The sequence below is a fragment of the Ictidomys tridecemlineatus genome, chromosome 10 (genome assembly GCF_052094955.1).
Source record: "Ictidomys tridecemlineatus isolate mIctTri1 chromosome 10, mIctTri1.hap1, whole genome shotgun sequence".
In the NCBI taxonomy this organism is placed as follows: Eukaryota; Metazoa; Chordata; class Mammalia; order Rodentia; family Sciuridae; genus Ictidomys; species Ictidomys tridecemlineatus.
The window spans coordinates 18,210,496-18,234,816 of NC_135486.1; the positions used below are offsets into that span (position 1 = coordinate 18,210,496).

The 24,321-nt window shown below is 33.2% G+C and overlaps 1 protein-coding gene across 1 annotated transcript in view; it reads right to left on the reverse strand.

Annotated features, from left to right (window-relative positions):
* Positions 1-991: 991 nt before the first annotated feature.
* LOC101961962 (complement factor H-like) overlaps positions 992-24,321 on the reverse strand; it is an 84,697-nt gene continuing 61,367 nt past the window's right edge. The window contains exons 2-8 of the mRNA XM_013356131.2: positions 12,166-12,347; positions 11,570-11,779; positions 10,697-10,870; positions 9,838-10,014; positions 8,525-8,701; positions 5,571-5,753; positions 992-1,245 (exon numbers count right to left, since the gene is read on the reverse strand). Of these exons, the coding sequence (XP_013211585.2) occupies positions 1,109-1,245; positions 5,571-5,753; positions 8,525-8,701; positions 9,838-10,014; positions 10,697-10,870; positions 11,570-11,779; positions 12,166-12,347 (1,240 nt within the window). The 3' untranslated portion in view covers positions 992-1,108. The remainder of the gene's footprint in view (positions 1,246-5,570; positions 5,754-8,524; positions 8,702-9,837; positions 10,015-10,696; positions 10,871-11,569; positions 11,780-12,165; positions 12,348-24,321) is intronic.

The following is a 24,321-nucleotide window of genomic DNA, read 5'->3' on the forward strand; positions in this document are numbered from 1 at the left end:
AATGTTGATACTCCTCAACTTATAATGTGTTACATCCTGATTAACTCATGATAAATTAAAATTATTTTAAGTTGAACATGCATTTAATATACCAACCTATCATATATCATAGCTTAGAAGAACAGTACTCTGTAGTATAGTGATTGCTTACTTTGTTAATCACAATGCCAATTGGATGCGGTGAACTGCTGTTACCCAATACCATAAAAGTAGTCTACCATGTATTTCTAGTTGCAGAAAAAAGATTAAATTACAATTTCTACTGAATATATATCACTTTCATACTACTGTAAAGTAAAAAAATCAAAAATTTAGAGACTGTCTCATAATTTAGAGACTGTCTTTTTAAAGGAATCAAACAAGTCAATCATCTTAACTCCAAGTATAAATATAGCTTTTACAGATTTTATTGCATTTTCTGCCAATCATTTTTCCATAGTTATATAGTAACAGTTATGATAGTTTTATAGTTATATATCCAATTAAATTTCTATTACTCTTTATGATTTGTTTACATTGTTAAATGTACTAGATTCATATATTTTAGAAGCTCACATGCCATCTTTTTACATTTTCTTATGGATAAGTAATACTTAGTAATTGATTATATTTTTTACTAAAATAAGTCATGACTTAGTTTGGTTTTTAGATCTTTCTGAATTTTATAATTTTGAAGATGGAGAGTCTATCTTTTCATGCACTGTGAAACAGAGTCTCAGAGAGTCCCAAAAGTTATGTAGAAAACTTTCAGTTTGGAGAATGAGGGATACAGACAAGCATGGAAGTAATTGCATCTAATTTCTTGCATAGATGTTTTATGAATAGGATGCATGGTACTTTGGTTTGCCAAATTTGAATGCAGTGCTTTTAAGATGTGCGGCTCTATCCTCTCAGATTCTAAACACATTAGCAGGTATCAACACAAATTCTAATTTATGAATAAAAATTAGTTAAACAATACTTTAAAATAAAATTGAAAACTAGATTATAATAAAAATTCTGCATTTAAGTGCACATTTTAATGAAATTAAATTAAATTAAAGTATCTCTTAATACAAGCGGGATATTCCAGGTGACCATCAATACACCTTGTACGAAATGATTGATTTCACGTTGATGGAGAATATCTATATTTATACACAAATTCAACTGTGTCCCCTGATGAAGAATAAAGCTTTTGATGTTCTTTCCATCTTAAGGTTATGTGATATCTTTCCATGATTTCTTCTGATATTACACATGCATCTGAAAAAAATAAATGAGTATAATATATTAAGTTAGATATGAGTCTTTTACCAAGACTTTGGAGTTTTCAAGTAGAATGTTTTTAATATTTCAGAAAGTCTTCCTGAAAACTCTTCCTGAACAAATTCTGTGTGAATACCAGATAGATTAAAATAAAGTTAAAGTAGTAAATGATGTAAGAATTAGGTGGTTAATTTGTGATAATTATATTTTATTACCAATTCTTAAGATCATTTATCATATTAAGAGCTTGGTGTTTTAGAGTGTAAAACCATTATGGTATTATGGCTGATCTTGTTTTTCTTTTTTGGACTGGAGATTGAAACCAGGGACACTTTATCCCTGAACTACATCCACATTCCTTTCTTTTATTATTATTGTTAGAAAAGGTCTCATTAAATTATTGAGACTTGCCTTAAAATAGTGATCATCCTGCCTCAGGATCCCATGTTTCTGGGATTACAAGAGTGCACTATCATGACTGGCTGGTTTTTCTTTAATTAAAATATTGGTCAAAAGCCTAGGGATATAGCTCTGTTGGTAGAGTTCTTGCCTTACATGCGCAAGCCCTGTGTTCCATCTCCATCCTCACAAAAAAAAAAAAAAAGAAAGAAAAGAAATATTGGTTAAATGCTACAAATTTTCAGTTATATAATGTATAAGATAGAGAGGGTGTCACATACATAAGCAGTATAAAAGACTAATGAAACTGTTGGGAGTCGCCCTGACTCAAAAGACTAACTTCCCCATCCCCTGAGAAGAGCCGTACAATGGTGAGCCGTGCTGGCTCACATGATCCTTACCCACCAATCAGACTTAGCCCTGTTGGCTCACATGATCCTTACCCACCAATTAGACTAGCCCTGCTGGCTTACATGATCCTTACCCACCAATCAGACTAGCCCTGCTGGCTCACATGATCGTTACCCACCAATCAGACTAGCCTGCTGGCTCACATGATCCTTACCCACCAATCAGACTAGCCCTGCTGACCCACATGATCCTTACTCACCAATCAGAAAGCACCCCATGCCAACTGTCAAACCCTTCAACCTTTAAACTGTCATAATTGTCAAACCACCCCCGGCTCTATAAATATGCAGAGCTGTTCCTCAATAAACATGCATTTTCTCTGATGACAAGCCTTGTTCGTTCTTTCAGAAACAAAAAGTTGGTTATCATAAAAGGTAAGAGCAATGAACATACCTTTAATAAGACTAACCAAGAAAAAGAGATGACTCAAACAAAATAAGAGAGGGAAAAAAAAAGACATTACAACCAATACCTCAGAAATACAAAGAGTCATTAGGGATTATTATGAGAAAATGTATGCCAACAAATTAGAGAACCTAGAAGGAATTTATAAATTTTTAGACACATAGATTTTACCAAAATTAAACCATGAAAACATATAAACCAGAAGAGATCAATAATGAATAATGAGATTGAATCAGTAATAAAAAGTTGAGGAAAGCCCATGACTAGATGCCTTTACTGATTAATTCTTTGAAATCTTTAAAGAAGAACAAATTCAATTTCTTTTAAATTTGTTGTGAAGATTTGAAAGAGAGAGAATCATTCCCAGCCCATTCCTTGAGGCTAGCATTACCCTGGTACCATAGCAACAAGAACACAAGATAAAAGAAACTGTAGACTAATAACCTAATGGACATAGATGTAAAATTTCTCAATAAAATATGAGTAAATCTGAATGTGATTCAACAGAGAATCATAAAAATTATTTACCATAATCAAATTGGTTCCATCCCAGAGATGCAAGGATGGTTCAACATATTCAGATCAATAAACATAATACATCCCATTAACAGATGAAGGATAAAAATCATGTGATTAATAGATATAGAAAATGCATTTGAATAATTTTAATATCACTTCCTGATAAACGTCCTGAGTAAATAAGGTTTGGGAAGATCATACCTCAGCATCATAAAGACCATACAAGACATAGCCATAGGCAATATACTGGAAATGAGAAAAGTTAAAAACATTTTCTCTAATATCAGGAACAAGGGTATCTATTCTCCCTGCTCTTATTCAGTAAAGTAAAAGAAATTTTAGTCAGAATAGTGAAATAAGAGAAATAAAGGGCATACAAATTGAAAGGAGAGAAGTCAAATTATTTGTGTCTGCAGATGATATGTTTAAATATATATATATATATATATATATATATATATATATATAAACCCAAAGATTCCACTAAAAGACTATTAGAATGGATAAAGTCATTAAGGTAGCAAGATACAAATCAATATACAAAAATCAGTGAGATTTTTATACACCAATAATGAATGTGCTGAGAACCAAATAATAAAAACAATCTCATTCACTAATCTTTACAACAGCAAACAAAACAGCAAAGAACAAAAGACATCTACCACACACTGATTAAGGAAATTGAAGAAGATACAAAATAAATAAGAAACTTTCCATGCTCATGGATCAGAAGAATTAGTGCTGGTAATAATACCTTAAGCATATATTCTTTCAGCAATAATACCTTAAGCAATTTACAGATTAAAAGCCATTCCCATTAAAATATGAAAGATATTCTTCACAGAACTAGAGAAGAAAATTCTAAAATTCATATGGAAGCACAAAAGACCCTGAAGAGCTAATGAAATCTTGAGAAAAAAATAAATACACAAAGGCTGTAAGCATCACAATAACTTATTTCAAGATATACTACAGTACCATAGCAACCAAAACAGCATAGTATTTGCATAAGAATAGATACAATGACCAATGCTACAGAATAGAGACACACTCTCCTTCTCTCTCTCTCTCTGTATGTGTGTGTATACATATATATGTGTATTTATAGATAGATAGATATAGATATATCCATGCATCTATATCTGCTGATTCTTAACAAAGTTTCCAAAAAAGTTTCCAAAAAAGAAAACATTTGGTAAAGGACCACCTCTTCAATAAATGATGCTAAAAATGGATATCCACATACAGATGATTGAATTTTGATTCCTCTTTCCATGTACAAAATTAAATTCAAAATGCACACAGACTTAAATGTAAAACCTGAAAACTCTAAAACTACTAGGAGAAAATATGGAGAAATAAGAAACTGGTTCAAGCAACAATTTTCTGGATAGAACCACAAAAACACAAGAAACAAAAGCAAAAATTGACAAAGTTGATATATTAAATTGAAAAACCTTCTGCACAGCTAAAGAAACAGTCAAGAGAATGAGACGAGCCATGGAATGGGAAAAAGACTTGCCAGCTATGCGTCTCACAAAGGGTTAATACCTAGAATGTATAATGACCTCAAAAAAACTAAAAACAAGCAATCCAATTAAACATTGGACAAATGATTTGTGAATAGACATATCTCAAAGAAGTACAAACAGTCAAAAATACATGAAAAAAAACCCCACTCAATATCATTAGCCATCAGGGAAATCAAGATAAAAACTACAATGAGATACCATATCGCTCCAGTTAGAAGGTCTATTATTAACAATAAACCCTAAAATTAATAAATGTTTGTGACGATGTGAGAGAAAAAGAACACTTACACTCTCTTGGTGGGAATTTAAATTGGTAGGATCATTATAGAGAGCAGAAGTTTTCTCAAAAAACTTAAATTAGATATGCTCTATGACCCAGCTATCCTCCTTCTGAGTACATATCCACAGGAAAAGAAATCAGCATACCAAAGGGATATCTGCATGCCCATGCAGTGTTACTCACAGTAGCTAAGATACTGAATGAGAACATGTGGTTATCAATAGATTAGGAAATAAAAACAATGTAGTATATTTACACAATGGGAATATTATTCTGCTACAAAGAAGAATTGGCTCTTGACACTTACAGCAAAATGGATAGAACTGGAGGATATTATGTTAAGCAAAATAGGCCAGACACAGAAAGATAAGACCCATATATTCTCTCTCATATCTGGAATATTAAAAAGGGTGACCTGAATGTAGAATAGTGACCAATAGAGGTTGAGAAGGGATATAGGGTGGGTAAATAGAGGTTGGATATGATCATGCTGAGTGTATGCATATATAGAAATATCACACTGACTCCCATTAATAAGGGCAACTATTACATGCTAATAAAAATTTATATATATATATATATAATTGTATTTATTAATTATTTTAAAATAAAAGTGACTTATTAATCTTTATTTCCTCACACATGAATATTTGGTAGAGAAGCATTCCACAGAATATTCCTTTTTTAATATGTGAATTATTGCTATTTTACACAGAAAAGTATCATACTCAAGGTGCTGATTTTCCCAGGTCCCATGAGATTACTGAAGTACTTACGTAAACATTTTGGCGGGTTTGACCACTCTCCATTTCTACATGTTACTGTCTTGCTACCCTCAAGTTGATATAAGGATTGGCCCTGATATTCAACTGATGAACCCGTAGGATATACTGGTAATGGGAATGAAGTGAGGTCTCCATTGTCAATAGGTGGAGGAGGCCCACATTTTCCTATGGAATCTGGAAAAAATATCATTTTATTTATGAGAGAACAAATCAAAATACAGGATAAAATTAAAGCCAGCACAAACATCACTCTAGAGAGCATCAAGATTTCATGATTTCTGGTAACAAATGATTGCTCACAGAAATCTTAATCACAGAAAATGAGAGTTACATTTTAAGCTCTTCTTTTCATTTCACTGAAGGCGCATATAAACCATCAACAAATGTGTCTGCTTTATAGTGATTCAATACTAAAAAATGTGTCAATATATAAATGCTGAACAGGTAGATAGTGAGGACAAACTAAGAAAGTTTCTTATTATATAGGACATTACACAGTATTTATTGTGTCCCTTCTGACTTCTTTTTAATTTTCCTTTTTATTACAAAAGAAATGAAAACTCCTTGAAAAAAGTTCAAAGGAAGTAAATTTGTAGAAAATAATAGGGAAATATTGCCTTCCTAATCTGGACAAGATGAGTAAAAATCATTGTCACCTATTCCTTTTTTTCAGGTTTTGTATGTTGGAGTTTTTTAAAAATATTGATTTGTTATGTATGACAGCAGAATACATTACAATTCATATGACACATATAGAGAATAATTTTTCATATCTCTATATACAAAGTAGAGTCACACCATTCTTGTCCTCATACATGTACTTAGGGTAATGATGTCCATCTCTTTCCACAGTCTTTCCTATCCCCAAGACCCCTCCCTTCCCCTTTTGCTAAGCATTATTTATAATCTTGGACATAATAAATTTTAAATGCCAATATAAGAAGACTCTAGAAGGTACAGAGAATTCACTCTGGCTAGGAACTTCAGGACTCAAGGAATGGCAAATAGGTTGTTATATGAGTTCACTTTGGGGCTCTTGTGTGTTCTAGATGGAGCACTGGAGAAGGTTGGTAATCTCAGAAATGATATCAAGTAGAGATAAATAAGGAAAAGCTCATGCAGAGTCTCATCCCTTTAACCTAAGGACAAGGAAGGGAGCGGCCTTGCTAGTCTAAGAGATCTTTAAAACAATACATGACCTAATCTAGAGAAAATCATAAAAACATCATAAGGCACTGATGACCAGAGACCACCCACATATAGGGGTGGCAGAACAGATCCTGTATGCCTGTAGAGGCTGAATGAGAAACCTGGACTTAAATTCAGCATGGCTGTAATGGAGAACTACTGAACAGGAAATTTAAATAAAATGGGGGAGTCTCAAATGTAATACCTAAAATATTAAGTGTAAAATTAAAAATTACTCATCAATTTAAGGATCAGAAACATTAACAAACAAAAAAGATAATAAAAGAGAATACTGATGTGATAAAGATATCGATAGTCAATGTTTCTTAAAAGCTCAGTAGGGTTTAGAACAGATAAATATAACAAAAACAAAACAAAATGTCTCACTGTACAGACTGAACAGTTTGAGGATGACAGAAGGATAAATCCATGCACTTCAAGATATAACAACATAAATTACCCAGTGTGAAAATAGACTGAAAAAATCAATCAATGAATCAAACTTCAGAGACCTTTAGAGGAAAAGAAAATGTTGGAGAAAGAAGGAAGAAAGGATAATTGAGTTATCAAATAAATGGACAAACTAAGGAGGAAAAAGTCTATTTTATATTCTTCCTTTTAGCAATTAAGTATCATTTTCTCGCCCCTGTAATTGCTAAAAGTAAGAATATATAATATAATAGACTTTTCCTCCTCAGTTTGTTCATTTATGTTTATTTATGTTTGATGTTTAAAAGAAAATTATATCATTTGGTAACAATGTTCACTGTATAAACAGGAAATACTAAAGGGTAAATGGATTTAAATGGAAGCAAGCTTCTCATGTTTTGATTGAAAATGAAATGCCATTACTAGTAGAGTGGTAAGTTGCAAATATATTATGTATATATTGTAATTCCTAAAGCAACATATTTAAAAAGAAAGGTAGTGGGATAAGCTATCATAGAGATACACTCAAAACCAGGAAGATAAATCAAAATGAAATTCTTTTAAACTGTTCCCTGAAAATAATGGAAGAGATCAGAAACAAGAATGAGAAATAGAGAAAATAAACAAATAAAACAAGAAACAAAAAGCCCAATATTTATTTTAAATATAAATGATCTAAATATACTAGAGGAAAGAGCAAGTAGGGCAAGATAGATACGTAAAGGAGATCTAATTCTGTGGTTTACATAAAACTGACTTCACCATTAGCCAAAGGTAGAATCAAAGTAAAGTGAGAGAAAATAAATTAGGAAAAATTAATTTTTAAAAATAGAAATGGATGATATAATATCTCCATTATTCATTTCCTGAATTCTGAATATTAGAATGCTGATGACCTAATATCCAAACTTATTTTTATAAATATAGTGATTCCCTGGCTGGCCTCAGCCACATATTTTCAAATATACTCTATATACTGAAGATGCCCAAATGTATATTTATATTCTATGATCAGTCTTCAATGACCTATTTTCTGTTTCTCAAAGTAGATATCTCTTGGAGTTGTCAAAATGTACTGAGTGTCTTAACTTTTAAGATGAGGAATTTTCTCAGATTGTAACTGTTCTATTAATCTGGTTAAATGTGTCTTGAAAAAATACACCATATTTCTTAGTTCATTTTGCCAGAAAATAAATCTTTAGCAATATCATATTTTTTGCATTTGAAAAAATATAATCCCTAAGAATGACTTGACTTTATTTTTATCAACATATTTTACTCACGTTATGTCCTCAAGCAAAGAAAAATTAGAAAATATGATCTTCTACCTTTGCACTGAGGTGGCTCTGTACAAGTTCCATTTAGACACATCACTTCTACTTCCCCAAATATTTCAAAAGGTTTGATACATTCATAACGTACTCTCTCACCAGATGGATACTTAAGCATCTGGTTTGATATTATATTAGCATTTTCCACTTTGGGTGGATTCACACAGGAAATATCTGAATAGAAAGAAAAGAAAGTATCTCCACCTAGTGTTCATTTTGAGTAGCTAAACAATGAATAAGATTCTGAACACATTTTAAATAGGATTGAAGATTAATAAGATACTTTGTCATGAAGAACTTTTCTGATTTTAATAAATTCACATGTAATACAAGGAAAAGAAGATATAGCAATAATTTTTTGTCAGAGCTAACCTTTCATGCCTTTAAATCTCTTCGCTATCCTTCACTAGAACATTGATAGATATTTTATCCCCTTAAAAGCCACTGAGAATGAAATATTTCCCCTTGAGTTGAGTACAACAAATATTACAAAGTCCATAAGTGCAACATGAATTTTAAAATTCAACAAAAAATAAGAGTAACAAGATTATGTAGCATCATTCTTTGGTATACAATTATCTTGCTCTTTAATTAACATTTTAGCCTCTTAAAAACTGAAAGATGCATCTCTTTAGAGAATAAGAATTAAAAACATAGTTTGAAGAATAATTTGTTATTCTTAAAACACAGTTTAAAGATGTTATGTACAACTATAATGCACCAATAAAAGCAAAAAAATTGTTAAGTAAATCTTTAAGAAAGAGGCAGATTATCAATTAAAAAAACTAAAGATGTGGGAAAGTAACAGAAAAGTACAACTATATTTATAGAAACATAGCTTTTAAAATTTATTTATAAGTGCTTTTGGATACTATGATAAACTATGTGTAATTCCTCAGAGAGTTTTAGGTGCATGGTTAGTAATAACAGACTATAGCAATGGTTCCCAAATTGAGGAGTATGTAAAATCCTTTGGGGAACTTGATGAATAATTTCAAGTCATATCTCAAGATTATTTTTTCCAGTAGGCCTAAGGTGACCTCAGGAATTTTCATTTGAATTCATAAAAATCTGTTCAAAATTTGATGCTGCTGGTCTTGGGACCACACTCTGAGAACTCTTTGGTATACATTGAACTGTGAGATTAACCACTATATATTTAATTCCAACCTAAATAATTAGATTATTTCTAATCTTAAACTTACTTTGTCTTGGCCTGAAAATTAACTTATACACATTTTTAAGAATGGTATAGAAAATTTAATATTTTATAAGACACTATACATAAATTTATAATGCCATCAATGTACCTTTGCACATTGGCTTTCCTATCCATTTGCCATTAATACATGTTATAGTATTGGACCCTTCCACTTGGTAAAATTTTGGACATCTGTAAGTCACTTGATCTCCTGACTTATATGATTCTTTCCTTTCTCCTAAAAGCGTGGCATCATCAAAGTTGGGTAAATTAAAACAATCTGTTCCTGAAAGAAAAAAACATGTATTTGTTCACTAAATTAAAAAATGTAATATTTAATAGTAAAATATTCTAAAATAATACTTAGCTACCTATAGAACCAATGAATAATGAATAATATACTTCTTACACCTTGGCAAAATATGATGTTTTGACTTCAATTGAACTGTTCTAAATTTATCAAACATATAAGATAGGAATGATGCTTGAAGAAATATTAGTAGTTCTAATGCTTTAGATCAGATTTTTACATTCAAATTATTATTTTTTTGCCCACACTTGCCACAGGTAAATTTATGTATTTCTACTTTTGGCTTCTGCAAATGTGAATTATTTACAATAATTATTTCAAAGTTTTATGAAATATGTATTTTGTAGTGAGATTGGTGATGAACTGAGCATGAGATGGATGAGTAGGGGCCAGTTTCTCTAGGAACAGAGAGAGATAAGAATTCTGAGAATGTACATTAGAGGATGCTAAATGTTTACACAAAATGATGTGACAATGAAACAATTTGGCTCTTACTGTCAAACATTTTTTAATTACTAGGTTATAATTCTCTGCCAGACTCAAGAAACTTCAGGTACCTTGTAAAATTCTAGAATAACAGCTTACTTTTTTATTTGTACCACTTATACGTTGAATGAGGGAATCTATCACACAGATTATAAAATTAAATACACTGTACTTATGCATTCTGGTGGGGAAGACCATTTTCCTCCTAAACATTTTATAAATGCAGGTCCATCAATCCCAAAACCTTCAGAACAATTGTAAATAACTTCTTGTCCATATGGGTACCTGTCTAACTCATGAGACATAACACCATTAGGAATGGAAGGTGGATGTTCACAAGGAAGTCCTAAAAAATAAAATAATGAAAGGATGAATCCATGTTTTACAACTCAGAAATTCAATTTTATAGGTCAATTTTGATATTTAACAGTTTTTGAATAGAAATAATAATAAATAAGCTATTATAAAGTCACAGCGAATGTGCATAAAGGCTTCTTAAGTCCACCTTTCTCATGTATGTCCACCTCTCAAACAGTAAAAACATGAGCAAGAAATTGAAATAAAAAATGTTGATGCTTTTAAGAGATCACCAGAGCTTCTCTAATCAACCATGAGTGAAAAACAGAAACATACTCAGAATTAATAACATTGAATAAATTGATGAGATGGATTTACCAAGTATTGTAAGACATCAGAAAGAACACTTTAAGAAAAACAATTTTAAAATATTTAAAATCTTGTTTGCAAAGCAAACACTACAAGTTACATAAATTTAAATTCACTACATGTTATATTCTTTTAAAAAGAAATGCCAAATTAAAAAGTAACTCTATAAAGAACCAATAAAATTAATAAAATAGGATTGATTCAATAATGCAATAGTATTTTAATCATAAAGTATTAAAATGATTAAATACATATGATAATCTATATTATTCTAAACCCTGACTTTGACAAAAGCATATTATATTCAATTATTTGTACTCTCAATTATTTAAGTATTTGTATTCTCAAATCAGAATTCGAGTTTTCATGCAGTCCTCACCTACACACCGAGGTGGAGGACTCCATTTGCCCATGTAGCATGTTATCTCATCCTCCTCAGAGGCTGTGAAACCATCTTCACAAATATAATTCAGTTTAGTGCCATGTGCATACTGTCTGGATTCAATTGCTTCTTTCCTTTCTTCTGAAGATCTAGATGGACTAATTCTTCCATGGTCTATGTCAGGTGGTTGAGAACATGAAAGTTTTTCTGTATGAAAAACAGAAATCAAAGGGTCAGACATAAATAAAACGTTTAAATTAAAACTAAAAGCAAATACTATTTAAGCCTGTCATCAAAACATCTATGCTATCCTCTTGCCCAAATCTCCCTTGATTTGTGTCTCTTATATGAAAAAATTCATAAATAGGAGTTTATCTGCTAGTTACATAATATCCCAAAGTGTTTCCAATTTTGTTGACAGAAATGAAAGATGGTGACTGGTTTATGAACCTAGATCATAACTTACAGTTTCAGGATCAAGTGTAATAGATAGAGAAATAGAAAAGGTACTCATCTTTTTCATTTACATAAAGCAGAGGGGATTATTAACTTCAACTGAAAGCATGTTATAAAGCAAATTGCACAGTACTGACCAACACAGTGTGGTATTGACTGCCATCTTCCATTTTTGCACACAATTTCTTCTGCTTCCTTAATCAGATAATTTTCTTTGCAAAGAACAGATACTTTTTCTCCATCCTGATATTTCACTGTGGTTTTCATATCTTCAGCATTGGGAATCTGAGGCGGAGGTGGGCAGAAGTTTATCTCACTTCTAGAAAATATTAAAATTAGACTTCTTGAATAAAAAATACTAATTTACATATATTAAAATACTTTACAAAAAATAGAAAATGAATCAGCTATTCCACTCCTTGTTTCTTATCCAAAAGAACTAAAATAAGCATGCAATAGTGATACAGCCACACCCATGTTTATAGTAGTACAATGCACAATAGCCAAGTTATGGAACCAGTCCAGATGCACATTCCACAGATGAGTGGGTAAAGAAAATGAGGCATATATACACAATGGAATTTAAAACAACTATAAAGAAGATGATATGCATTGCTGATAAAAGGATGGAACTGGAGAACATCATGCTAAGCGAAATAAGCACACTCAGAAAGTCAAGGGTCAAATGTTGTCACGGTTTGAAGTGTCCCCCAAAAGCTCATGTGTGACACAATGCAGGAAGGTTTAGTGGAGAAATGGTTGGGTTATGAAAGTCTTGACTTAATCAGTTTATTAATACCCTGATGGGATTAAAGACTGATGGCTGAAGGCAGATAGGCTATGTCTGGAGGAGGTGGGTCATTGGGGGAGGCTTGTCTTTGGATTATATATTTTGTATCTGATGAATGGACTCTCTTTCTGCTTCCAGATCATTATGTGAATGACTTTTCTGTGCCACACTCTTCTGCCAGGATGTTTTGCCTCTCTTTGAGCCCCAAGGAATGGAGGCAGCCTTCTGTGGACTCAGACTGCTGAAACCATGGGCCCTCTGAATAAACTTTTCCTCCCAAACCATTGTTGTGATCTGGTCTTTCAGTTGCAGTAGCAAAAAAGCTAAAACAAATGTTTTCTCTCATAATGCAGAAGCTAGAAAAAAATAAGGAAAAAAGGTGAGGAGGGATGAAAATAGAAGAGAGATCAGTGAAGTAGAGGAAGAGTATTGAAATGGAAGAAGGAGCAACAGGAAATGGAAGGAATGGTGGAATGAAATTGACCAAACTCTCTTAGGTGCATATATGAATATAAAAAAGTACATTTCACCTTTGTGCATATGTATAAAGAAATAATTTTTAAAACTCTAGATAAATAGAAGGAAGACCAGGAGAGTAGGACAAAAGGAACCAGAGGAGGAAGGAGAAAAGGGAAAGGGAAAGTACTAGGGACTGAAAGGAGCAAATTATATTCTAGGCTTGTGTAATTACATCAAAATGAATCATCATATTGTGTATAACTATAAAGTACCAATAAAAAATTAATTGTGATATTTGCTATAAGGTTAATAGTCAAATTGTTTTTATGATAGTCAACTATCTACCTGTTAAAATATTGTTAAAGGAACATGGTTAAAAAATAAATGGCCATTGCTATTTTTATATTTTATGCTTCCCAAGTAATTCTTTTTGGTCAGAAAATTACTGGGGTCATGCAAATTATATGATCTGAAATTAGCCAGTCCTGTAAGCATGATGACAGTGTCTGTATCACACAGATCTGTTGCAGACCTGAAAGAGCATCACTGTCACTCTCTTGTTTGAAGTAATGGCTATACTTTAATCTTCTGATTTGTTAATTGTGAGGCTGACTAATTTTAATATTTTGGAGGGAGATAAAAATTTCTGTGGACAATATAGTTCAAAGCTGCCTGTCATTATAGAAAATTTGGGGGTCATTAGAGCACATTTCTCATTGAGTAACTGATAAAACGATCTTCAAAATTACACATATTCATCTTTGGTTTTATAATCATCTTCCTAATGCTTAGGGGAAATGGGAAAGGTGAGGATTTAGGTATTAAGGGGACAGATTTATGTTTTCAGGTAGACAGTGACAGGTGGCTGGGTGTGCTTGCTGCTTCCTTTAATCCCTTGCCCTGCATAGCCAAATTTTCTTTGATTTCATGTGAAAGCCATCCATTAACGGAAAAAAGAGAAACATAGCTAATACTTTAATGAAAAAATTGTAGCAGTTTGATAGAAATCTCTACTGTCTGCAAAAGAGATACAGGTTCTTCAATCTCCTGATGGAATGAAGTGGGGGAATGCTGCTATTTGTTGTTTTTAAATGGGGAAAATAATAAGAAAAAGGAGCATTATTTACAGAATATTTTTCTTTCAATTTAAATAATGATAGTGATGACATACAATAGATTGTGAGATAAAGACTTCTAGTCATAATTGCATAGATTACTGAAAGAAGAACTTAGTCAAAATGTTTCTCCTGTTATTTATATACAGTTTCAAAGTGGCAATTATAGCTTATCCTGTTTAAAGAAAAAAAAAAAAAAGAAAAGAAAAGGTCCCAAATGCCATATTTTCCTCCATCAAAATGGTTAAAGACAGGTTTGCATATTTTGCCAAATGAGCCAGTGGGGAAAATGGTATCTGGGTTTCTGCTCTTAAATGGTCCCACTTGACTCTAATTACATGGTGATACTGAATCCATCCAGGAGGATGCTATGTACAGTCATATTGTATTACATTGAGGGACTAAGAGCTTAAGAGACCCTCCCTCCAATTAAAGCAATATGAAGGGACCCAGAATCCTCATTCTCAGGTTAAGTAACCAACTTGAGTTTTCACTCTAACTTTTCCAACATTTCTGTTTTAAATGAAGTAAAGGAAAAAATATAAGGAGGAAATAAAAGAGGTTGGGCAATGCATAATTATATACAGGTTTCATTTTAAATACTCTTCCCTGATGACAATTCAAGTTCCACACATAAAGTGAGACAATTGATATCTTTTTTGACAGTATTTAAGAAAAAAATTCATGATTCAAAATAGCATAATATAAGACCTTTTCTAGTTAGTGCTTAGGTTTATGCTAGGTATCAAAAGTTCTTTCATCTTCATAGATGCAGGTAAAATACACAAGACTTCTTGGTCAGAGATAAATCATTCATGGCCCAGCAGGCAATATGGTCCTCCAGTTCCATGTAGCAGGTGATATTAAATGGACCCAGGTGGATGCCATTTACACAATATGTGTCACTGTAAAGAACATTGAGCTAAGAGACAACCTCTCCTGACCCTAAATGTTATAAGATGGCTACTGGGAAACTTACCCCAAAGGGAGGCTGTATTTTTATTTTGCTTTTAGAAAACAAATCTACCCTCTATTCCAGAGTGAAACACTATCTCTATTTTTTCAAAGTTCTTTGCTCTATAAACAACTTTGAACAAAAGCCATCACTTTTACAGGTATATAAAGCAGGACAGACTCTTGAAGAATCATCTCTTAACACTAGAACACACACACACACACACACACACACACACACGTAGACTCATACACATGATATATATGGTATACATATATGACGTGTGCATGGTAAATATAAGTATTCCATAGAGCAAGTTCATAATTCTTTACATATTTTTTAGATGTAAAGAAACACTATTAACTGAACATCTTGTCTAATTAAAGGGATAGTGACCTTTCATTTTACTCAATAACCCATTTCTGCTCAACCAGTAGATTAATTGCCACAATAAATAGGGAGAAATGTATGTATTTTGTGATGCTGGGGTCTAGAAACAAGGCCCTTTGACTTTTTATATTACTTCCACCAGAATTAAAGAAGCTCCTGTACTGTTGCTCTCCTCATAATTTGCCTTCTTACCAATTACATCATGTTGTTTAAACAAGTGGGCAAAATGGTGGCCAATGAAGCAGTATGATTTTTTCTCCCTTCAAACACACCACTTGCTAAATGTAATTATAACCTTGGGAAATACAGTTAAAAAGATGTTGAATTAAATTGAGCTCTGAAAATTGTTCACCTCATGATTCCTTCTGATTACATCTTGGCATAATTCCATCAGGTTTCAATATGCAATTTAGGGATAACGTATAATTGGTATTGGAACCATTGTGACTTCTCTACATTTAAATGGGAGGCCCTATCTTATCAGTAATAACTATAATAACTCTGCTAAATAGGTTGTATGATTTAGCTGCTCATTAGTAAATTATTTTTCAGCAGGAATATCTTACCTTTATATATTTGATTCAAATTTTAAGGAGGAAATTTATTAACAAGACAAGTGTTTACAAGGAGACTTTTAAAACAGATATTATAGTCAGGTCCTAATCAGACAATAATTTACCAAGGTATTCAATTCAAGAGCTTATTGTAATTAAGTATTATTTCCAGGAAAACTTTATCCATAAGAGGCATTTTAAAGATAAGCAATGAGGTTTAGGCCCATGGTATCAAAATACCAGAAAATGGACATGTCTACCTCTATTTCATTACACATTTTTTTGATGTGTTTCTTGGGAGAAAGCCTTTTGGTATTAAAAAAATTACTGCAAATCAGCCCAGTAGACATTGGTACCCACCAGCAGTGAAGAGTGCTAAGCACTGGTGTGTTGAGATTAATATACTCACTTGAATAAAAACTAAAAGGAGACTCTCTAGAGAAATAAATTTGGAGAAAAGCTGGTTTAAGTAAGTTTTCACAGGAGTCCTACTGAAAAATAAATTCAGGATCTGAGAGGTTCCACTATAAATAAATTTGCTTTCTCAATGTCTTTCAAACTGGATCACTGATTCCTCTTATTTGGTAATGGTCTTTACACTTGGGGATGTCCTGAACACTCCCAAATGACTTCTTCATTCCACCAGGATGCCCAGGATTGTAGTCCTAAGTGCCTTTGTGTCTTCAGATATTGACTAAAACCATCTATTCATTTGGACTATTCAGCACTCAGTATTCATACTAGTTCTCAGGCCTCAGGTGCATCTGAAGAAACATAGCTCGGTATGAAAGATGGAAGAGGTGACCTGAGGGACTAAGGGTTTCAGAGAAATGGTAGTGATGTCAGAGAATACATGGTAGCTATTTAGAGGTCATTGATTCTGAACCCTTATTTTCCACATCTTGACATCCTCATCTTTAAAATAATAGTAAGGCCCTCTTTGTGTGTCTATCATAAAGATTAACAACATAAATGTAGTTTGGAATCTCCACAAATAGCACTTGGCACAATTATTATTATTTCAATTTTCAAAAATTGTTTCTGGGTGTGGTATGATATTGGATCAGGTATTTTTTTCCCCTAAAATGTACTATGACTTTAGGATTTTGTGACACTTATATAATGCAGTGTGAATAAATGAGCCTGCACTGCATCTACCACCGGACAACATATTCACATACTTTAATTCCTATGGTAATTAGCACTGAATTTCATTATGTTTGTTTAGCTAATTTAATGGTGTTTTTGAGATACCATGTAGCAGATATTTCTCTGATAGAGGCATCAGCAGGTAAAAAAGAAAAAAAAAATCTCTGCATGCAGACAGCTTATATTTTAAATTATAAGCAAGCTCTTGTACTTTTAGTAAAAGCAAAGAGAAAATTACAGAAAATTGTAAAAGTCGCTTAACAATAGTATGTGAACAAGACAAATGTGATACACTAAAACTAAACAAGCCCTGATGTTTTTTCCCCCATTTTTTTTTTTTTTATTGGCGCCTTACAGTTGTGCTTATTGATGGGATTTGTTGTTAGCCCTGATGTTTCTTAAAAGAAGTTTGGCTCGATTTTTTGTCAGAGAGTTGGGAATGATAGATTATCTGTAAGAATGTGACTATAACTAAACTTCTAGTTTTAAGATGGAACTATATATATACATATATATACATATATATATATAAATTACTATATACTTATTTTTCTATTGTAGATACATTTCATTTGAGCTTTTAATCCATTCTTAGGAGAGAGATTATATATGATTCATTCCATTGTACATGTTTGAACCCAGGCTTGAGCAGAGCTGCGTGTGTCAACAGAGACCAGCAGCTTGAGTTAGCAGAGGGAAGAGAGAGACTGGATCTGATCCCTAGTCAAGGTTCCTTGCTACCTCTGACTGTGAAAGGACAGTGGTAATGTTTTCCTTAACAGGCAATTGAAGCAAATCATGACTATTGCTGATTTTCAGCATGCATAAAATCTAAACATTCTTCCAAGGATTGTTTTTTTTTTTCCTGAAAAGAGAAGATAATATTTAAAGTGAAATACTGAGAATGAGAAACAGGTTAAGGTTGTAAAGTCTTCTGTTTTATGTTGCAAATTATTGTTTTATTATTTTTTTATACTGGGGATATTTGAACCCAGGGACACTTTACAGATTTACCACTGAGCTACACCCCCAGTTCTTTCTAATTTTTATTTTGAGACAGAGTCTTGCTAATTATTTAGGGCTTCAATAAGTTGCTGAGGCTTGTACTTGTGTTCCTCCTGCCTCAGCCTCCTAAGTCTCTGGGATTGCAGGTATGTGCCACCATGCCTGGCTAAGGTCTCTTTTGATGGGCTAAAACCTGGGTCCAAATCACAGTTCTACTACTGAACTTCATTTATCTTCTTCAAGCATCCTTGTAAATCCACAATGGTGATAATGATATCTGTTTTATGGTTTAGTTTTGAGATTTAAGTGAGATCATGCAAAAATATGACAGTCTTATATTAACTATTGTTTTCCCCCTTTGAATGTAACTAAGCAAATCAAATGGTGTTCAACAAAATTCTCAATCTGATAGATACCTTATTTCATGCTGCTTTGCACGAAGTTTACTTCGAAGAAGTTTAATGTTCATAAAGAAATATCAAATATTGGTAATATTAACAAATCCTTAAACTTTGCATGGGTGAGATAAAGAGATAATACAAGGAAGTCTGTTTTAAACACAGCTTCTTCCATTTGTCTGCTAAGTTTGGTATTTACATATGTGCATAGAATAAATTCTCAAACCTTCTATCTTTCATAGATCCTCTTAAGAAGAATTCACCTAGTAGAAGGATAATAAAGCAGATCATTCCTTAATTGATTTACCTTAACATGTCAGCCCTAATTTAATTAATACCCAGGAAGAGAGGAGTAACAGAAAGAGAAAACAGGAGGGAGTCTGCAGAATGTAACAGGATTGGTTTTAGGCCTGAATATGAAGGAAAGGAACTTATCTTCCAGAGGATGCTCTGGTGGCAAAGGACAGGATCCTAATTTACAGAGTTTGCAAGGAAATCATCCTGATGATTTTGTCCAAGGATAATGACAAGGCATTCTATCCTGGGAGTGACCTTCAATTATCGCTGTAGTAATTATTACTAGGGTGGGGCTGGAAAGGGCAGGGATTGCAGGGAGTGTGGCTTCTCCAGGGAAACAATCTTAGAGGGCTCTCTGGGTTGTATGGGGTGGTTTTGGAATGCATGCCTTTTAAGGAGGGAGGGAGGGGTGGTCTTTAAGAAGTCGTGAGAGCAGAATTGCTCATTTCAAAAGATAGTATCTTGAGAGGATTTTTTTTTTTAAGTTTAGCTTTATGGAAAGTAATGTAGCAGCATTCAGCAGCACATAATGATCTCAGGATCCAGGCATCTTAGGGTCATAGCCTAGTTATGTCACTTCCTAACAGTGTGATTTTGAGTACATTCTTAAATGTGTTCCAAATAATAATGTTTACGTCATAAGGTTTCCTAATGATCTCATAAGACAATTTAGTATCGTGGAACACAATATATGTGTATGTGTACTGGTTATTCTTGTCTACCCCTACACTAGGTTAGAAGGCCTTAAAGTAACACAGCTTGTTATTTTTTGCACTGCCTTGTTTAATCTTCATGTCTCCTGAAGTAAAAAGTTCAGGTGGAATTTCTTCCCCGACAAATCAGCAAACTGGGATTCCAAAAGATTTAGTTGTTTGCTGTTTTGGTCCATTTAGACTATTATAACAAAATATTTAGCCTGGGTAAGTCAAACAACTTGTATTTCCAAAGACTGGGAAATTTAAGATCAAGATTTCCAGTTGGAAATCAGCATATATTCTAATGTTCAAGTTGCCTCATTACTCAATGTAATGAGGGCCTGTTTTGCACCTACATGCACCTTCTGGGTGTCCACACACACAGCCAGAGGTGGAAACACACCGATGTCCTTTTCTTTTTGAGGACATTAATGCCCTTCCCAAAGTCTTGCCTCTTAATACTATCACATTGGAGATGAAGTTTCTACCTATTCATTTTGGAGGGACACCAACATTCACACCACAGCACTTTCCCAGGTTGCCTGGTTGCTAATCAATGAAAGGTCTGGTCTTTCTACTTTAAAATTCTCTTTAGCAGGTCATGCATTTACCATTGTCATGAGTGATGATTTATCATAGGACACATATTTCACAAAATTAGCAGATGAATGATACAGCAAAGACTATGGAATCAAAGGAAGGTAGGCTACAATAACCAATGAAGGGACTGTGGGAAAAATTCAGGGAATAAGTACTACTGATAGATTTGGATCTTGATAGGCTCTTTTGGGGAATAATGAAGCCTTGCATCTTGGCTGGTTCATCAATGCAGACTTAAAATAGCTTTATCAGCTAAAATTATAAAATAATTTACATATAATTAAAATATATATAATAAAGGAGACTGTATATTACCTAATGTTTAGTTTCCACATATCTAGAAACATTCAATTACCTGTTTTGTTTTTAGCAAGTTTAAACGGAAGGAATCAGCATATATTCTAATGTTCAAGTTGCCTCATTACTCAATGTAAATTGCCTGCCCTCAACAATTATGGAAGATATTAGGCACAGAAAGACAGGAAGAAAATTAAGTCAGTACTGCAAAAAGAAATATTGCCGTTTCTATAGCTTTTACTAATGTCACTTTGAAAAATCTCAAATATCTATTTTCCTCTTCAATTATTAAAAACAATACGCTCATGAGACGTAGTACATTAGTTTTGAATTTTGTCTCATGCTGTTTGGTATTGGGAGATGCTGCTCTAATTATTCGAGGCAATAACTTGGCCCTTCAATATTTTTCTTTTCACTTTTTACACTCTGATGGTGATTTATAAATGCTCAGATATAATTACTAAAATCTTTTTTTATATATTTAAAAATAATTGAAAATAGTGAAGTGACTTCTAGAAAACTCTTTAATTTAAACATAAAAGCTTTATATTGAAATTAAAATTTCCACATCATTCTAAAGCTATAGACATATAAACTGTGGAAGAGGAAATGCAAATTTTTAACGAAGAACAAAATACTTGGCAACGTGGGCTATGTTATTTTAGAAGTAGACGTTAAAACAGATCCAATCAAATAAATGTACTAAATTTTGTCCCAGTTAAATTTTAATTAGTGATAAGATTGCTTTTTATTATTACAAAGGAAATACTGCATAAAATTTATGTTCTTATAACTGCTGTGCTCAAAAACATGTAAAAGTCAAAGCCTCTTTTTATTGTTTCCCAAATAAAATCTGTATCATCTGGAGAAGGATCATGCTACTTTCACTGCTTACTATATTTTGCCACTAGATATCAGCCACCAGAATGTCTGATGCAACATTCCAGGAAGATAAATACAATGCTAAAGACAATCATTCCTAACTATGTTTAGATTATGATTTCTTTTGAGGCGCTCATGGAAAATTTGCCTCTGTTTTCAGAAGAACGAGCATACGTATGTTCTACAGATCCTAAGTTAACTAGAGAAGTTATTTTTGCCAAAAGAAATTTGCCTTGTGACTTAATTGATTTAGTCAGCATCTATCTGAAGAGTGCTCTCTCTCTCTCTCTCTGGAAACTGGGAGGAATTAGTTTTACATTCTGTGTTGGCCAGTGTGGTAGGACGGAGGGCACAGCCCTTGACAGCCCTTGGCGGGAGGTGCTTATGAGGGGGGACTCATGAAGATATACAGGGGATGGGGTTGTTAAGTGGGCTAATAAAGGATGTGGAAGCACCGTTGACCAGAAGTAGCTGTATTCTGTCCCTCAGCCTGAGGTGGAGGAAAGAGCCTGGGGGAAGATGTGGGACTAGATGATGTCTATTGGTTTTTCAACGCCTTCCTCCTTTATGTGAATGCCAGGGCAGAGATCCCATCTATTAGAGGAGAACCTTCACCTTGAAAGACAAAGCCCAAATAATACAACAAAAACAGAGGACATAGATGACTTAGGGAACAGGGAAACTTACATAAACAGAGAGTCCTACAATTAGTCATGTTATCCAGGTGGTAATAGAAAATTTTGTATCCACTAAATAAGAACGGGGTGGGGGGGTATCCAAATGAATAATAAGCGTAAGAAAAAGTTCTCAAAACTAAAACTGACAGCTGACATTTAAACAAGAAAGCATGAAGAAGAAGAAGACTACCACTAAATAGGGAAGAGAGGTGGGAGGGAAAAAGAGGGAGAAGGGGAGTTGCATGGAAGATGGAAGGAGAACCTCATTATTATACAGAACACATATATGATGTTGTAATGAGAAAAAGGAAAAAAAAAGTGTGTCACATTAGATTGCATAGAGAAAAAGGATGGGAGAGGAGGGGAGGAGTAAGAAGGAGAGGAAGGGCAGCAGAATAGAATAGACAATATGATGGATGTATGTGCATTCCATGTATGTATTATATGTCAAAATTCATTCTGCTGTCATGTATGACTAAAAAAAATAAAGAATTAAAAAAAAAGCCAAAAAAAAAAAAAGGAAGCATGAAGAATGCTGAGTAAATCTCTTCAAAGTAGAGGAAAATAGAAAAAAAAAAGGAGAGAGAAAAAAGAAAATGTGGGAAATTTGGACACAGACACTCAGAGGAAGACCACCATATGAACTTCAAAGTAGAAATAGGAGAGAGATAGCTGTAAGCCAGGGAATGCCACAGAGTCCAGAAAAACCACCAGAGACCTGGAGGTGAAGGGTAGGGGGAGGGCATGATAGATAGCCTTCAAAAGCTATCCAAATCTTGACCTCAGATTTCTAGCCTCCAGTATCATGAGATGATAAATTTTTCTTGGTATTTTGTTATGGAGGCTGTGGAAAACCAATACAAGTGTGTGTGTGTGTGTGTGTGTGTGTGTGTGTGTGTGTATAATACATATCAATACACACATAATAATACATATCAATTTAATTAATGAATTTATTAATCTAAAGAGTTTCCAACTACTATTCTACTATTTCTATTCTTCTTTTATATTTTCCTGAGTTTTACTTCACTTTGATTATTTTCATTTTCTTTATTTACAATGGTCCTATCCATGAAATTGTTTCATCTTGCCAATTAAACATTCATTTTAATTTTTTCAATTGTAATTTTAAATTTTCTGCTCATTATTTCTATGAAGACTGTTTCTCCTGGATGCAATATTAAATATCTATATTTTTGCCATGAAAATTTAATTCATCCAACAATTTTAACCCTATGTAGTTTTATCCATGCTGATTATATTTTATGCTTATTTCTACCAATGATATTCACTTTTTTTAAATGAATAACTGTGGTTAGCTCTATTATGAGAAAATTGTAAGAAATTCTATGAAACAGAATTAGAAAGGGGGGAGGGGTACAGAGCAATGACAGAGAAAGCCAAAAGACAGTTAAGACAATCAGATGCACACAGAGAGACACATCCAAACACAGACAGTGACGGAAGCCAAGAGCTAAGTTTTCAAATGCCTATTCAAAACGCTCTTGGGATCAATCACTTGCTTCAAAAGTTTTTACACAGAGTAAAAACTTTGGCTCTACAAAAGGTAGAGCATATATAGCAATCATATTTAACAAGACGTGTCAATCTTTATATTTTAGATCTACTAAAGAGTACACTTTATATGCTTGGAAATCATGAGATGCAGGAAGCCAAGTTTAATTTTTCTTACACACACCATGAAAGTCCCATGGAGGACGTGGCATTGCCAAGAGAATTCTACCTATAGCAGTAGATCATGGGATTCTCAGAAAGAACAGGGATTTCCAGTGTTTGTTGTTTACAAGTGAGGAGACCAAACTCTCTGACAGGTTGAGGTGGCTTTCAATATACATGGAGAGAGAACCATTCAGTTGGGAACAAAACATCATAATCAGCTTTTTCTGGATTCTTGTTGGCTAGTTGTGTTTCCCTACACCTCATCCCTCCTCAGCTGTGTCTTACCCAAGACACAATTCGGTTATTGTTAATTCTAGTCTGAATCAGGAATGCTTTTATTTTCAAAATGT